This window comes from Pseudomassariella vexata, assembly GCF_002105095.1.
Source record: "Pseudomassariella vexata strain CBS 129021 chromosome Unknown BCR38scaffold_3, whole genome shotgun sequence".
Classification (NCBI taxonomy): domain Eukaryota; kingdom Fungi; phylum Ascomycota; class Sordariomycetes; order Amphisphaeriales; family Pseudomassariaceae; genus Pseudomassariella; species Pseudomassariella vexata.
In genome coordinates this window covers 1,981,869-1,997,113 of record NW_024467958.1, presented here as the reverse complement: position 1 = coordinate 1,997,113, position 15,245 = coordinate 1,981,869, and the positions used below count along the sequence as shown (strand labels likewise).

Here is a 15,245-nt window from a genome sequence, read left to right as displayed (position 1 = left end):
AACTTGATCAAAAGTAAAAGCACTACCGGGCTTTAACTGTTGTGTAAGTGTAATAACTTACGTCTTTCAACGGGTTCTAGCATTTACTCTAAGATAGCTGCTCTTCATCGCCATATGCCGTTCGGCCTCACTCCTGACACTTTGGTTTCGAGGCCGCTGAACGGTACCTAGTCGGCTCCGATACGGCAGATATCCCCCGGCTTCCGAGTCCCATATCATATCTTAAACCTGAATCCATGCTGCGCAGCCTCTCCTGGCGCAGCGTTGATCGCCCCTTCAACTTGGATACCCTGTTCAAGCTTCTTATTCAGCCGCACCAGCATGGATCGCAGTACGGTAGCCGCACATATAGCGATGAACGAAGTCATGCAGTTGACCGACATAGCCGCGACGTAGCGAGGCCCTGCCGAGTTCGGATACATATACGAGGCGTATATCGAGCTAGTGTTGCTAACAGCATTGATAAAGGCAAGCCCAGCGGCGCGTTTGGCGGGCGGTCTAGGGAGTGAATTGCTAATCCAAGCGAGTGCGACGGAATATCCCGTGTAGACTCCTGGGACCTGAAAATAATGAGCACTTGATCGAGACTTGGTCGGCGAAATGAGGGGGTTTACCATAAGCATCATGCTGAGATATCGAGGGCCAATGCTCGTCGTTGTTGCGGCAATTATGTTGGCAATCATATTCACTATCAGGGGCAGGATGATGTGCCAGTAGCGTTCTCCAGTCCTGTCTGCATGCCACGAATTGGCGAATGATGTAATCACACAGAGAACGTACGGTGGGGTGGTCAACAAGAGCGAGGTGACATTGTCGTAGCCCAGTGTTGAGACCACCGTCGGGAAGAAGTTTGTGACGGAGCCACTTGCAACGAAGCAGAACAACAGCACCATCTGCATTGATTCGGATTAATGATTGCACAGCGAGCACACGATTTTCACTTCATGGGGGCCTACCAAGACATAAGTCTTGACATCGGTGAAAGCGAGCTTAGCACCATGCCAAAACGTTTGTTCTTCTGAATTAATCCAGTCATCTTCGCCGATGTCTTCTTCCAACCTCCAAATGGCAAGAGCTCTCTCTTCATTGGTAAGCCAGCTGGTCGTTCGAGGAAAATTGGGCAGGACGAAAACGGCGATAAATGCGATTCCTACGGTTACAACCCCTTCAATGATAAACAGCCACTGCCAGGCACTGAATCCTCGGACTCCATCCTGGATGGGGGTAACTTCTCATTAGTTATGTCTGATAAGTGAGTCGGAGGGGGCATAAACGAACCATGTTTTTCGTAATTCCAGCTGAGATGAGACCAGAGAAGGCACCAGAGATGAGTGCACCAGAGTAAAGCATCGCTGTGCGAAGACCCAACTCTTTCCGAGTATACCAACAGCTCAAGTAGTACAGACATCCCGGCTGGGAATAGTTAGTTTCCGAGGTTTTCGGCCCCAATTGAACACAAGTGGAATCATACAAAATAGGCCGCTTCCACGAAACCGAGGAAGAAACGAACGGCAATCAGCCCCCCAAAGTTCTTGACAGCTGCTGTTGAAGCACTAATGACACCCCATACTATCATCTGCGTTCACGTTCAGCACTGCGCATCCTCCAAACATTGCCAACAGCCAGCGAACGTTGTCGCATTCGTGGCTAACAGCGTCAAACTTACACAAGCGGGCAAATACAGGGCAGGTTTTCCGATTTTGTTCTGACTTCGCTATTAGTCATGATCGGTAAGAGCGTTCATCGGACTTACGAGAAACAGATTGGAAGGGATCTGCATAAGCAAGTAACTGTAACTCAGATGAGAAGGTGTCGCAAAATCCCCAACCCCGGGCCGGAAGAGACCGCAGCTTACCCGACGAATAGGATGCTGACCGACGTCTGTGTGAGTAGAATCGAGGTGTCAGACAACCACGATGAAGAAGCCTGGGAAATTGGCACTGGGTAAAACCAACCTGATACTCCGTTGAGTTGGTGGGGAGGCGCAAATCGCGCTCCAGCCCGGCGAGCTTCGCGGCGGCGATGTTATTCCTGTTATTATGACCGATTCATTAACACCTGGTTCTCAAGTTTCATCTCTCTTGATGTGAGGGTCTCTTACCGATCAATGTAGTTCATGATGTACATGAGAATCATCATCGGCAAAAGTCTCAAGTCGACTTTCCTCCTCAAGTGGGCTTCGAGTACGAGTCGCTCCTCGGGAGTCAAATTGGCGAGGATGGCGGGCGGTTGAAGACCTCTCGCCCTCGCTTCCTGGATGTTGGGGTCCGCAGACGTTGCAATCGATTTGGTACCATGATGAGCGGCCAGCCCATCTTCGTTCGAGGAAATATGGCCGAAATCGACTTTATTGTCGACCGGGTCTGACATGTTGGCTGTTATTTAGACTTCGTTCCGGGCGAGAGAAAAGATGGCGTCTAACGGTCGTGCATGAGTTGGAAGCCGAATTTGGAGAACTGACTTGGCGAGCACGCTTGGAAAGTTGGAACAAGACGAACCAAAATGCTCACACACATATGGAGGGCGGGCTGCGACGCAACATATAACAGCAGACAGGGAGGTGGCCGCCGATCGCAGGAACGGAACGCCTGACGGGTTCCCTGCACGTATAGCTGTGATAAAGGAACGGGCGTCGCATTGCAGCAGCCAAACAGACAGGACTCGCATGAATCAGTCGCAAACCCTCATTCCCTCAACTCGCCTGGGTCTACTGTGCTGCAGTACTACACTCCAATTGCTCGTTGGGATTGATGACGAAAAGATAGACGCCAAGTAGACATGCCATTGGATGCGGTTGAATCTACTTCTGGAGCCCAAGGTGACGATCCCGCATACCGATACCCTTGAGCTGCCATTGGAGCTGTAGTAGTTTGCGGGGGAAAGTCGCGATTGCGGGGTCAGTGGAGTGGGCTTCGTGGAAACGAGGTTAGAAGACTAATCGGGTTGTCTATTCCGCGTCAACATACAGATCTCGGTACGTAGTTTTCAATCTCGGGAAAGGAGCTTACCTTGAAGTAAACACTATGTAATATTACACTCATTCTATAGCACCGCACTGCTCCTAAGGGCTAACAATTGGAGAGCTACACACAACTTGCATAATTATCAACGAGCTGTGGGATGGAGCGCCACAGTTGCGCTCCAGGCCGAAAGGCTGTGTTGTGTGTTGTGTAGGACTGTTAATTTATTCAGAAAGCGTGTACTTGGGAACTCCGTTGTTTCAAGCCAATCTGGAGATAGAATAGCTATTATCTGTAACACCAAGAAACGCGTCGATCATCTGATTTTGCGTATAGCTGTACTGGGTGTTCAATCAGATTACGGGTCATGGAAGCGCTAACACTGATGTTCGCGCCTCGAAAAATTACGGAAACCACGCGGTTTATCGATTTGTTATCTTAAATGGCTCATATGATTATATATAGGTTATCATTGACTGGATTACCTTGCATAAAGTTGGAAGTGTTTTCGCTGGTTTGTTAGTCCGAGTGGTGTATGGCCCATGGTAGTCCCAGCTTGTCAGATACAAGGGGTCACATGACTGACCAATAGTGTGGGGCTAAGATTCGATATTCGTGTTATCTTGCTGTGTGACCTCTCTGTGAGATGGCTGTGATGGATGTTATTGATCATTTCCTTTTTGTGTGTCGAAGTGGAAGGCCCCTTCAGAAGGCTTTTCGGACTGACCCCAAGTGGCTGGCAATCTTAGCCCCCTACTACTGGTGACTCACATGACCCTTGTATCTAACACGAAGAGCTTTCTGCAGAGCACATAATAATATCAATCAATTGGACGGATCACTCAGGGCCACAGATGCCTCATAGACAGTTCAGACAGCAAGATACGTGAATATCTAACATAACTACCGGGCCCGCATCACGAGCTAGCACAAGACAGGTTCATTGCCCGTTATGGAGAACGTGGAGAAACAACCTTAAAACCAAGATCATGCAGCTTCGGTTAAGAAAATCGGCTCGTCCACCTTGGCAATTAGGTTTCCAACACATTTGGAATCGGCGACATCCTCATCTGTTAAACCCAGCTACCGTTCTACCCCTGAAAGTAAAAGCAGTTATTGTGGGATTGAGCGCCATATGTGTGCCTGAGGTGGTGCCTGAGGTGGTGCCTAAGGCAGTGAAATCGCTTGTGTAGATAAAAAGGTCGGCACCTGCCTACCTACCTTAGATGTAACTTCTTACAGTTATCACACTAATCTTATGTATACTTGACGTATAGTTTACTTATATCTCTGCCCAGGAACTACTATATCGGTGATCTAGCGTAATTCGTAGTAATACTGCGATTTTAGGGGCAAAAGATAGCTAATGCTAAGCGGCTACGGCGAATTACTACTACCATAGAAGGATACAAGCCAAAGCTATATTATTAGTGCACGCCGACTATATAGAATTGGCCTATATATCTGTCTTATAGCTATGAAGTTTTAGTAATCGCTACTAGTCCCACTACACTAGCTTAGATTAGCGAGGTAGATCGAAGTTGTGAAGGTCAACCCTCGCAGACTCACTACAACCAGGTGACTTACAGCTGGAACACCTGCCGTGGCAGTGTCAGATGGGAAGCCAAGCATAACCCTTGTAGGAGCCCCGCCAAGCGTGGATGACTTAGTCGCGCTCCCTCAAACCTAAGTTGTCATCTTCTTTCCTTCGCTCCTTAGAGTAGAATCTTCGTCGATAGCACCTAATCGAGGTCTATGCCAATGCGATGCAACCCAGGTCGTGACAGTATCTACTAGGAAAACCTTTTCGCATTGAGAAGTTGTTAATTGACGCGCTAGGACTCTAGCTTCGAAATGTCTCTATCGTCGCACTGGTACTGGCATTCCGGCTACATACGAAGGTGAAGAAGGGAAGTAGAGGTGGGGGTCCAAGCCGCACAAAGGCATTTAAGTCTCTTGCCCGTATCCCACGTGACCGTAGGCCACCAATCTCACAGAGATACCGTATTTACGCGCCGATGCTCTAGCACTATGGCCAAGGGATTTAGGAATTTAGACGCGTTCGATATGGCTCTTGAAATCAGCTATGCTTGTCCGTAGTATAATAGTACTTTACTATGTGGCAGACGAGAAAAGGGAGCTTCGAGTTAGGGGTAAGTTGGGGATATTTCCACGCCGTGCTAGAGATTTCTTACCAAGCCGCTGCGCTATCATGCGAAATGTCTTCTCATAAAAAGACCAATGCCTAATCCCTGACTTTGATACTTGCAACCACTTATCAATCTTCTGTTCATTCGGGCCATTCTCGATCAGTTACATGACATGCGTTGCAGAAAGTAGTATTGCATATGGGAGTGCGTTTCTATGGGGGTTATGCGTTTAAACATGTAGTCAGAACCGGCGGACGTCATCAGCTAAATGAAACTGAGTGGGTGGTATTTGGATCTCATCGCCCTAAGCAAACTGAAGCTAACATAGGAGTGTTGAATTTTCAGCTCATAAGAAAACAAAGACGTTGCATATGAGTGAAAGTAATAAAATTTATAAGTCCCAAGGCTGCCTCTATATATATTCCCCCCGGCATGCCTCACCACTCATAAGTAAGACTATACATACATTAAGGAAACTAAATATTAAACATTTCCAAATATATACGATCATAAGTGGAGTTAGTACTGTCATCCTTGGTATATACATTCCAAAACCTCTGATCAATTGCCCATTCGTGGCTGGGTTGGCACCTGACCCGGCCGTGGCCAAGATGTTCGTTCCGGCGGGGAGAACTTGATATCCATTTGTGTCGTGGAAAGAATGACAGTGAAAATACGGACCGGAAAAAGTACAGAAAGAGTATCGAATCGTCGTGTTTCGTTGCGTTGTATCATCGTGTTCGTCGTTATTGTGGATAATCGTGCGAGGGTGTAAATGAATGAATCAGTTTGGTCGAGTGTGGCCGTCATTGTCTAGACGCCCGAGTCTTCCTGCACGAGGCCCGAAGTTACGGCATAATCGGACCAATTGGAGCAAGTCTGGTCAACGACATCGGTGTTGGCAGTCGCCGAGATCTCGGAGAGCCGCTCCACGAGCTGCAAGGCGAAGCCTTGGGCTGTGTGCCAGCCAATCTGTGGAAATGTCGTTAGCAATAGTTACCCCCCTTTTTGAGAACTCGGCGCGAACTGAAAACTTACATGGCAGTGCATAAGCCACACACCGGGATTGTCCGACTGGAACGCAATCACCAGGAATCCTGCAGCCGGAAGCATAGCGACATCTCGTCGGGGAGGGTTGACCAGGTTCAGCGGGGTGGAGTCGCTGTAGGTACTGGCTGCTTCCTGGGCCAGGACAAAGAAATCGTGGCCGTGCAAGTGAACAGGGTGCGCGAGGCCGATCTGGGACTCGATGATGAAGTAGACCCAGTCATTTTGTTCGTTGAGTTGGACGACCTGCTGCTCGGTTTCGAAGTCCGAACTACCGTCGAGTACCTGTTTCAGAGCTTGGTTACTGTCAGAAAAGGCTCATACGTTAAGAAATGGGGGCGGTTGTGGAGGTTAGCTTACTAGGCGAGCCCCAGTCGGAGAGGAAGGCGTTGTCGTTGATGGTCCAGACGAAAAGACCGTTGGGCGCTGACAGTCCGATGTCGAAGATATTCTCAGTGTCGGAGTTGCCGGCGTCGAGGGACAGGAACGGCGCCAGGTTCAGGGTTTCGTCGTCACAGCTATCGACGTAGTCCCACATACTCGTATCGGGGTCCGCGACATCAACACCATCGTAGGTGATGATACCCTTGATGTCCAGAGTCATTTCGTTGGCTAACAAGAGTCGGTCAGTAAAGGGGTTACGGTGTAAAACTGAGACTAATGGAACGTACAGGAGCAGGAAGTCTGAGGGATGGAGCGCATCCAGTAGTTCTTGGCATCTTGATTGGCCGTCACGACAACATCGTAGCGTTGACCGATTCCGACGTTTATTGTTGTAGTCTCGTAGGGAGTAATGGGGACAAGGTCGGACGAGATGACTGTCAAGGTGTGATTGTCGATCATGAAGCGGAACATGGTGTCTATAGCACTGTTGACCAGGCGGAATCGGTAAGACTTGCCAGCCTCGAAGGTGGTCCCGTAGCGGGAGCCTCCGCCATCTGAGTAGACGTTGACCCCGTTGATCAGACCATTGTTAGCCTGGGGCGGTCCACCAGTGGAAGCCTGGACGTAGAGCTCCTCGACAGGCACGTGAAACCAGTCACTGAGCATCATAATTCCCTTGTCCTCATCATAGGCTGAAGATGCGGGACCGTTGATGATGATGCCCCCAAAGACACCGTTCCATGCCTGTAGTGAGTAGTGGCTGTGGTACCAGGTGGTTCCGTACTTGAGAACTGGGTTATTGTCTATAAGGAGAAGAAGTGGTGGTTATAATTGCATACCTGTGTAGCTTTCCATGTGTAGGTTAATGAGTCACCAGGGGCAATCGGACACTGAGTGATGGAAGCAACGCCGTCATCTTCTGATGTATGGCTGTGAAGGTGAGAGGTTAGCAGATGGCTCCCCCCTATAGGCAAGCCGGTCGAGTACTCACTTTTGACGGAGTCCATGCCAGTGAATACTGGTTCCGTTGGTAGCAGAGTTGCTGACATGAACGACTGAAAGGTAGTCAGTATTCTGTTATCTGATAAACATGGAGAAGCATGAGTACTCACCAACCGTATCACCCCAGTCCGCAGTGATGGTCGGACCGGGGATAGAACCGTTGATAGCAACGACGGGACGCGAGACTCCATCAAGGGCCATAGTAGTGTCGTGGACATTGAACCAGTACTCGCGAACAACACCCGTGTCGGGGGCTTCCTCATACCAGTTGGTAGAGAGCGAGAAGTCGCCCCAGCACTCAGGAGAGTTGGCTGAGTCGAACTCACATCCTTGTCTTTTGGTAGAGGCAGAGGGACCCTCAAGGGGAAAGGCAAGAGCCTGCAAAGAGAACAGAGCACAGAGGCCCGAAAGAATAGTTGCTTTGTACATATTGTATAGGATCAAAAGAAAGAATTAACGAGGGGGAGGGGGGTCTCTAAAAGAAGGGAAGGAGGAATGGGAGCTGTTGATGATGGTGATGCTGTTGGATGAGATCAAATCACGGAGGAATATGCACGTCTTATATAGACGTAAGTCTCAATCTCTGCATGATATTGCCAAGTTGAGCAAGGTCATCAGGTATGGGCCGCGGACCCGGGCCCAGGCCAAGGGCTCGTTATCGAAGTCGAACTTCCCTTTTGTGAAAAAGAGCATCACAAACAGATGTCCCTGTAGGCGGAGGTGTGCGTCAGCTACAACGATATACAGGTCTGGACCTAGGCTAGACAGGCGCCTACTAGCCTGCATCTACGCCAATGCACACTTGAAGCCTTTATTGTAACTTTACATGGGCTCGGTCGAATCGAAACGAAGTGTTCCTCAATAGTCGCGAGTAACATATGTGTGTGGGTGGTGGCAACATGCCATCTTTACCTCAAATCAGGGGACACTTCGACTTATGGTCATGAACAATCTTGCAACTTGGCGGCTGATGCTGCATCGCTGACGATGGAAGCCACATGAACGTTCCGACCTCCAGGATCCTTCGAAATTTCATATCCCGGTAAGGTTCGTTTGTCAAATTAGCTGTGAGGTGGAAGAGGCGTCAGACGGCGGAATAGATGCGAGCTTTGGGAATAGTCAAAATTCAAATAATTCCTTCGGGAAAAACATGGCCACGTTAGGAAAAGAACTTGCTGGCAGCCCAAGAGCTCTTCTGTTGACATCGAAAAGCCAGGAAATCAAGGCTGCTGCATTAACCCTGTACTAAGCACCATATTTGGACCTCGGCCAAGCCTAAAAGTGCGAAGCTGCTATCAAAGGGAAAGACCATGGCAATAAACCCGTAATGCGGCGAAGACGTTGATGAACCGCTTCTAGGACTAGGCTACCAGGGGCTAGTAGCCGCCCACAACCGTTGTACCTCATCCCGCACGTGAAGTTGGTACCTAAGTGTGTAAGTGCGAGAAGTCCCTGAAAGGTTCCCTGCTTATAGCCGGATTTTTATTTGCTAGCCCCATCGCATCTGTCAAGATTTGGAGATCAAGGGTTGTGTCAAGGGTGAACGATACTGATGTGGCTCAAAGGTGCCGTAATCAACAATGGGTCGGGCGTTGTTGGCGAGATGAGTATCTTGTTGACTGCATGAGGTCTTGCTGCACATGCAGGATTGGCCTGGCCGTACAGCCGAGCAGAGTACCACCTGATTCCCATGTCGGAACCCCTGAACCTGCAAAGTTGATCTTATTGTCCAGCTCAGCGATATGCCTTCTGGTAGATGGACTTTGATATCTGGATTAAATGCCGTTGTCCGCATGACTTAAGTCACTACCGTACAGACTCACGACCCGGATGATGGATATTGAGTTCATCTCTATCTCTGCAGCCCTGGCGGGACGAACCGCCGAACCGGCGAATAGATCCTCGCTCAACATATTTGATAACGACCCTGATAGAATTGGCAAACTTTGGATTGCATCATCGTCTTCCAAATATGTGAATGACCCTTTCCCGCATGCCCGCATCGCGGTATTCCCACGATAAGCTCCCCCGGGTCCCTGCTAGACAGTCCCACCTTCCCGTATGAATAACACCTTGCGGGTCCTGAATGGGGACGTTTAGCGGTAAACCCCCCCGAATGTGGATGCTTCCACATGCTAGAGCATCTGTATCTCCCAGGGCGCCAATCCGTGCACGTAGTATAAACATGTTTTTGCGCTGTCTCTGATTGGGCGCCGACGGGAGGACGCGCAAGCCTCGTATTATAATGGCGCTGCCAAGCAAATAAGCTTGTACAATATGTTCCGCGTCTAATCGTACTAAGAGCGAGTGTCTCCATAATTGACGACCTGTCTCAGGGTTAGGTCCTCCGTCCTCTTTCCCCATTCGACCCCTTCGAGAAACTTCCCCACACCCCATTGGCTAGGGCTTCCAGAATGGCAACTTCACCTCAGACTCATCCGTTATGCCTCCAACTTGTGACTGCCGGCTTGGTCCTCCCATATTCTGCACAGGCGACCGGCCGGGCACTATTTGATTGCGGCCTATATTTCTTCTTCTAGAATGATAGACCGAGCTTTTCGGAGCAGGTACACGCCGAACCCGGCCTCGGCACAACTCCGAATGATAGTGGGCAGCGGGCTCCAGGGGTTCGCAGCAACACTACTGTCGGCCAGCAAGCCAGATGACGTTTCAAAACGAAAATTACCCTGGTTTCTATGCACGGAGTGTACAAGCGAGATAAAGTCGACAAAGCCTTGTTCATCTGTTAACCGCCAACTGTCAAATGTTTTTTTTAATCTTTTACTCCATCAGGACGTATCGTCTTCTCATGATCCTTGAGCGCTACTACTGCCCATGTCTCAATCCCGGCGTTTATCGTCGTATGGCTCGGGCCCGATATGCCGATCGGCCCACCTGGCTGCCAAGACTTCCGTCGCCCCCTGCCATTCCGCTAGAGGTATCTCGTGCTCATGAAAAGTGTTGTTTTCTTGTGTGAGAATCCTTCTTCCGGGAGCTACACTGCATGCAGCATGTCAAGTACCACAAGCCTTATGTGTCGCCACTTTGTGACCTCGTGGACATCCTACAGCGATAGCGTGCTTTTTATTCTCACGATCATGGGTGTCCTGCGGTGCGACTGAGGGACTCAACGAGTTCGGGTGTCTCTGGTATGTATCCTGAAATGGCGCATACTGGGCTGAAATACCACTCTGGTTTCTCGTTCTCACCCCTACTAGACTCTTCCTATCAACATTGCCCTGGTATTCCTAATCTTGAGCAGGGTCGAGGGGGCCCTGGCTTGCTGCTGACACGCGTTCCATCTCGACGGTAGAGCGGCAAAACTGACTAGGTCATCATTGAGTGACGAGACACTGGTATACTTGCTGTTATCTCATCTTCTCCCGCCAGACTGTACATCCTGGATTTTCTCCTGGTATATTCTCTTGACATTTTCTCGTGATTAGTCACGCCTCTCAACTCTATCAACTCTTTGCTTTCACAGCAGATAATATCAGTATTTACTTGGATGATAGTGATAGGTTCCTGTTATGTGCTACAGCAGGAAATTTACCAAAGCGACATCACCCCTGCTCTGTGTTGTTCTTACGAGACGGGACGACTTGCCAGGTTACACTCCACGAGAATCCTTGCCAAGAAGCAATGGTCGCTGTGTTCCAATTCCGCTTGACAGAGGAACTCGAGGATGACTTCAAGGCTTAGGGGTGTCAGCCTTGCCAAGCTTCATCGTTGGCCCCGACTTTCCTGTGTTCTAATTTTGGGTTTAAGGCAATGACCTCGTGGCCATGGAAAATCATGTTGCATGCGTAAAGAAAAAACACCGATTTCCATGAAGGAACGTTGGTGGCGTCAAATAGGCGTTCACTACGTGGAGTGCGAAGTTGTAATCATCGTGGTGGCTTGCTGACGGCGGATATTGTCGTGGTTTCATGAGATGCATTGCTACCACGTGTTTTTATGGTGGGGTCGAGACTGCAGAAAGCACTTTCTCAACGTCATCGATTATTCAGAGTGTTGGTGTTTGCTGTTGTTTTATTATGAGACTTATGAGACTTATGAGAGGGCTCTGTTGGTAAGCTTGCTCATGAACTGAAGCCGTTGTTTTTGGAACACCAATGTACGTTACATCTGCTCTTCAAGGCGACGAAGTGGTTTCCGAAGCCGTCTAAACGCCAATAGGTTACTTATGTGTGGTAACACCGATCTACGGTTGATGTTCTGCGGCGCAGGTAAACTTATTGTGAGAGCTGGCAACACGGACCGGCAACGACGGTATTGGACCGTGCAACCGTATCGTAACGCACAAACAAGGTTGTGAGCCACACCTCATATTGCACTGCCAAGATTACATGTGCACTAGTCAGCAAGGTCGTCGCCTGCTGGGTGAATTCCCCAATACTGCAGGAACAAATCAGTGTTCGATGAATCCACGGACCGGAATAGGAATCAGTGGCGAGCTTTCTGGCTTCAAGCTGCGAGATGAAGCGGAATTTCGCTTGCAGATGATTCACGGCCATCTGTAAACGATTGGGTCTTTTCCCACTAGGTGTGGGTATTTGCTCAATGTTTGTTGCTCTAGGATGCGGCTCAGCTGCCACTTATGGGCATCCACGGTCTAGCGGTAATGTGCCTGGTCTTCAGCTTAGGGAACGCAGGAACATGTTAACGTAATATAGTGAGATTGAGACTAGTGGGACGGCCCGCAAGGGGGTTATCTGTCTTTAAAGTTGAAATCAAAGCTTTGAGGACAAGGAGCCGTAGACTAATAACAACAGAAAAGACAGTTGTCAAGACACTATGATGACGCCTCTCCGCATGGTACCATCACGCGTTGGCCGCTGTCTTAGAGTTTCGACTCCGACAAGCAAGCCAGTTCCTGCTTTTGCATCGGGAAAGATGAGGCAAAAGGATATTCAGGGAATAGCTGCAAAGGACACCGATAATGGCAAGTCCACCAGACAACACCTGGAAGCCAATGCTCTATCACGAATTGAAATCTCGAAAACCAAGTACATGGTGAAGTGAGTACCTCCCCTCTTGACTCAACGATTTGGCCAACTTATCGTCCTTGCCGCTACAGGACAACCAAAGCCTACCCATGTCTCCCTTCGCTACGAGAACGTCTTGGTTGCTACACCACCAACACCACCACCAATCACTCTTATTGATACTATCATCTGCAGGGAACTTCTCTACGAAGCCACGCTACTTCGACCAGGACATCGAGCAGGCGAAGCAGGCGAGCGCATCCAGGACAACAGGAAACACGGACATTAATGACACCCTCTGACAGCTTCTGTCTGCTCTTGTTATCAGATCCCCATACCCACAAGCAGTTTAGCTCGATCGTTGAATCTCAGCCGTGTTCTCTCTCGGAGGATGCCGATGACACCTTACCCAGGCCGCTCTCCCAGGACGTCCCAGTTCGTATGGCATGATGACCTTTCATCCATGGACCATTTGGCAAAGGCAAGTTCCGAATTCCGAGTTAGCAGGTGTTTGCTCACGCCCTTGTTCTGCTTGAAGACTGAAGCGAATGGTTTCCAGCCACAGGAATGGGGTATTCCCACCGGTGTACGCCGGTCGAGGATGATGGTGGGCCACGTAATGCAATCTAATCCAATGGCTGAAAGAGGATCGAGGGCCGACCACTCGGGGCCGCCTCCGCATCCTGGAAGTCACGGCTGGGCTCCGGGGTGGGGGCATGCCAACCCCGGCCTGATGCCCCAAATATAGAAAAAAAATCAACAAGTACGAAGTGAATACCCCAGACCACGAGCAGACCGCCGCGGTTCCAGACAAGCCACGCTCTATAGCGTACCATTGTACGGAAAGTGCGGCTGCAGCGCTGCAGCTGTTTTATGATGGCGAGTTATCGTTGCAGTTGAATTCTTTTCGGTATTGTCACTTGCTTCGCAATACCACAGTGAGCGAGCAACAATGGCGACAACATGTGGGGTTCGCGTGCATTATTACCTGCTTGTGTGCCTACCATTGAATGAAACGACTGGGATTCATGTGTGTGCGTGTGTGATTTCTGTGTTTGTGACTTAAAGGGCTGGAATAGGGTTCCCTACATGTCTCCTGTGCAACCCAACAATGATTGGGAACACAAGACTTGCAGCATTTCACAATGTCAACCTCACCTTTGGGTCGCGGAATGATGCTATTTGCTAACGCCCCCAGCGACTGCAATCAAGCCTTCATGTCATGTCTCACTAAAATGTGAGTAAAGCTGAAAAATGTCCGAGCTATTTCTCCTATGTGCGCCAAGCTTTTTCTAATATACGCTTGCAGATCGTTTGTGTCGGCGCGATCAAACGGCAGGAGTTGTTGCACGAAGAGAGCGCTGCTTCAAGCGATCGTTGCTCACTCAGCCCTAGTATACGGGTACAGCAGCATGTTGCATATCTGCCATAAAACCCAGTCCGCCTCTGAACCAGAGGACTTACCGTCCCGAGATTCCGCAACCGACTGCCTGAGTATCCAGTCTATTTGACTCAATCAAGGCACAAAGGAGCGCTCTTCATCTCCTGATCTATGAGTAAGCCTGCCAATACGAGGCCACCCATCACTTTCGGACGCTTCTCGTCGTACTCCAGTAGTTGTCGCTTTCCTTCATGACAACCTTGCCTTCGGTCTCCAACGGCCCAATGACTTCGACGTCCTTCTGAGGGCAGCCCTTAAGGAAATCTCTAGTATGCCATTCCACTTCAAGCATACAAAGTCAGCTTAGGCTTGTTCGGTAAGAACCGATCGAATCCCACGACCATTGTGACTCTCTTCCGAGTTCCCCCCTTCCGAGTTCCCCCCTTCCTTTCCAAGCCGTGATCGAGTTGATAGAATAGTAAACTCACTCGTAAAGTTCTCCTTATTTCCAGGGCCCGTAAGCTCGTACAGCTGATCATTGCTCCCTGCAAACACGATCCGACCAATGTGCGCCCACTGGCTCACCGACCATCGTTAGCATCTCGATAGTAGCAACCAACCAACCAAACCACCAATCCACACCGACTAGACTCACGTAAATCGTAGCCGTACACATTCCACACGGCTCCCAAGTGCTGAAGAGGGTGCACGTCCAGAGAAAATCTTTCGAGTAGTGCTGATATGCCAACCGAGCCAGCGAGCTTTCTGCGTGGTTGACCTGATCCACTGACTGGTGCGTAAGCAGCACTGTCTCGTTGTCGGGACCGACGAGCACCGCCGCAAAGGGCCGCTTGCCGAACGTGACGGCGCGGCGCTGCACTGTCAGCGCAGCCTCGACGCCCGCTGCGATCTGCTCTGCTGTCATCGGCTTCCGGGGCGGGAAGAGGCTCGGGATAAGCGACGCTGCAGTGCCACCTTCGGCGGTCGATGATGCTGTGGTGTTCATACTGGGGAATTGATTATATGAGATCGAATTGATGGTAGTTTGGGTACACGGGCGTTTTTGAAAGAATGTGTGCAGGAGAGACGAGTTGTTCTGACTGCTTAGTGTGTTGTTGCTGTAAGGAAGCGATACCGTCTATCTCGGAGTGGTGTCGGTTATTCATCGTCGATAGAATCCGGCGACCCCCTTCCGCCGCTATGATAAGAAGCCCCCATAACGGACTAGTCCCGAGCCCAGCGATTCCATCTACGACAGCTCCTTCTTCAGCGCCGGGCGGATTTTGCACGCTGTTGAAAGTATCCGGATCTTAGGATGATATCATTTCAATAT

The 15,245-nt window shown here is 49.8% G+C and overlaps 4 protein-coding genes across 4 annotated transcripts; 1 reads left to right on the top strand and 3 right to left on the bottom strand.

Moving 5' to 3' along the window:
* Positions 1-215: 215 nt before the first annotated feature.
* Positions 216-2,370, bottom strand: BCR38DRAFT_336245 (major facilitator superfamily domain-containing protein; the record flags this gene model as incomplete). Its single annotated transcript, XM_040855441.1, has 10 exons — positions 216-560; positions 615-893; positions 957-1,214; positions 1,279-1,413; positions 1,472-1,576; positions 1,667-1,705; positions 1,754-1,790; positions 1,856-1,881; positions 1,956-2,031; positions 2,102-2,370. 10 exons carry the CDS (start codon positions 2,368-2,370, stop codon positions 216-218), a joined length of 1,569 nt encoding a protein of 522 aa, XP_040718989.1.
* A 3,115-nt stretch (positions 2,371-5,485) lies between these two features.
* Positions 5,486-8,135, bottom strand: BCR38DRAFT_136907 (multicopper oxidase). Its single transcript, XM_040853603.1, has 7 exons — positions 7,654-8,135; positions 7,533-7,596; positions 7,381-7,471; positions 6,829-7,324; positions 6,518-6,769; positions 6,149-6,453; positions 5,486-6,082 (listed from the first exon to the last, which is right to left on the bottom strand). Exons 1-7 carry the CDS (start codon positions 7,970-7,972, stop codon positions 5,924-5,926), a joined length of 1,686 nt encoding a protein of 561 aa, XP_040718988.1. The 5' UTR covers positions 7,973-8,135; the 3' UTR covers positions 5,486-5,923.
* A 4,205-nt stretch (positions 8,136-12,340) lies between these two features.
* On the top strand, positions 12,341-13,279 carry BCR38DRAFT_406605 (uncharacterized protein; the record flags this gene model as incomplete). Its single annotated transcript, XM_040858070.1, has 2 exons — positions 12,341-12,559; positions 12,860-13,279. The coding sequence occupies 2 exons, from the start codon at positions 12,341-12,343 to the stop codon at positions 13,277-13,279; spliced, it is 639 nt and encodes a 212-aa protein (XP_040718987.1).
* Positions 13,280-14,114: 835 nt separating this feature from the next.
* BCR38DRAFT_455588 (cytidine deaminase-like protein) lies at positions 14,115-14,918 on the bottom strand (the record flags this gene model as incomplete). The annotated part of the gene is made up of 3 exons (XM_040861817.1): positions 14,115-14,254; positions 14,401-14,488; positions 14,568-14,918. 3 exons carry the CDS (start codon positions 14,916-14,918, stop codon positions 14,115-14,117), a joined length of 579 nt encoding a protein of 192 aa, XP_040718986.1.
* Between the last annotated feature and the right edge of the window lie 327 nt (positions 14,919-15,245).

Excerpts from the sequence above, each read along its gene's own strand:
- BCR38DRAFT_136907 (XM_040853603.1), bottom strand. The coding sequence starts at position 7,972 with ATGTACAAAGCAACTATTCTTTCGGGCCTCTGTGCTCTGTTCTCTTTG. Across the intron at positions 7,472-7,532 it reads TGGCATGGACTCCGTCAAAA|CCATACATCAGAAGATGACG; the intron begins GTGAGTACTCGA and ends TCACCTTCACAG. Across the intron at positions 6,454-6,517 it reads CTCCGACTGGGGCTCGCCTA|CTCTGAAACAGGTACTCGAC; the intron begins GTAAGCTAACCT and ends ACAGTAACCAAG.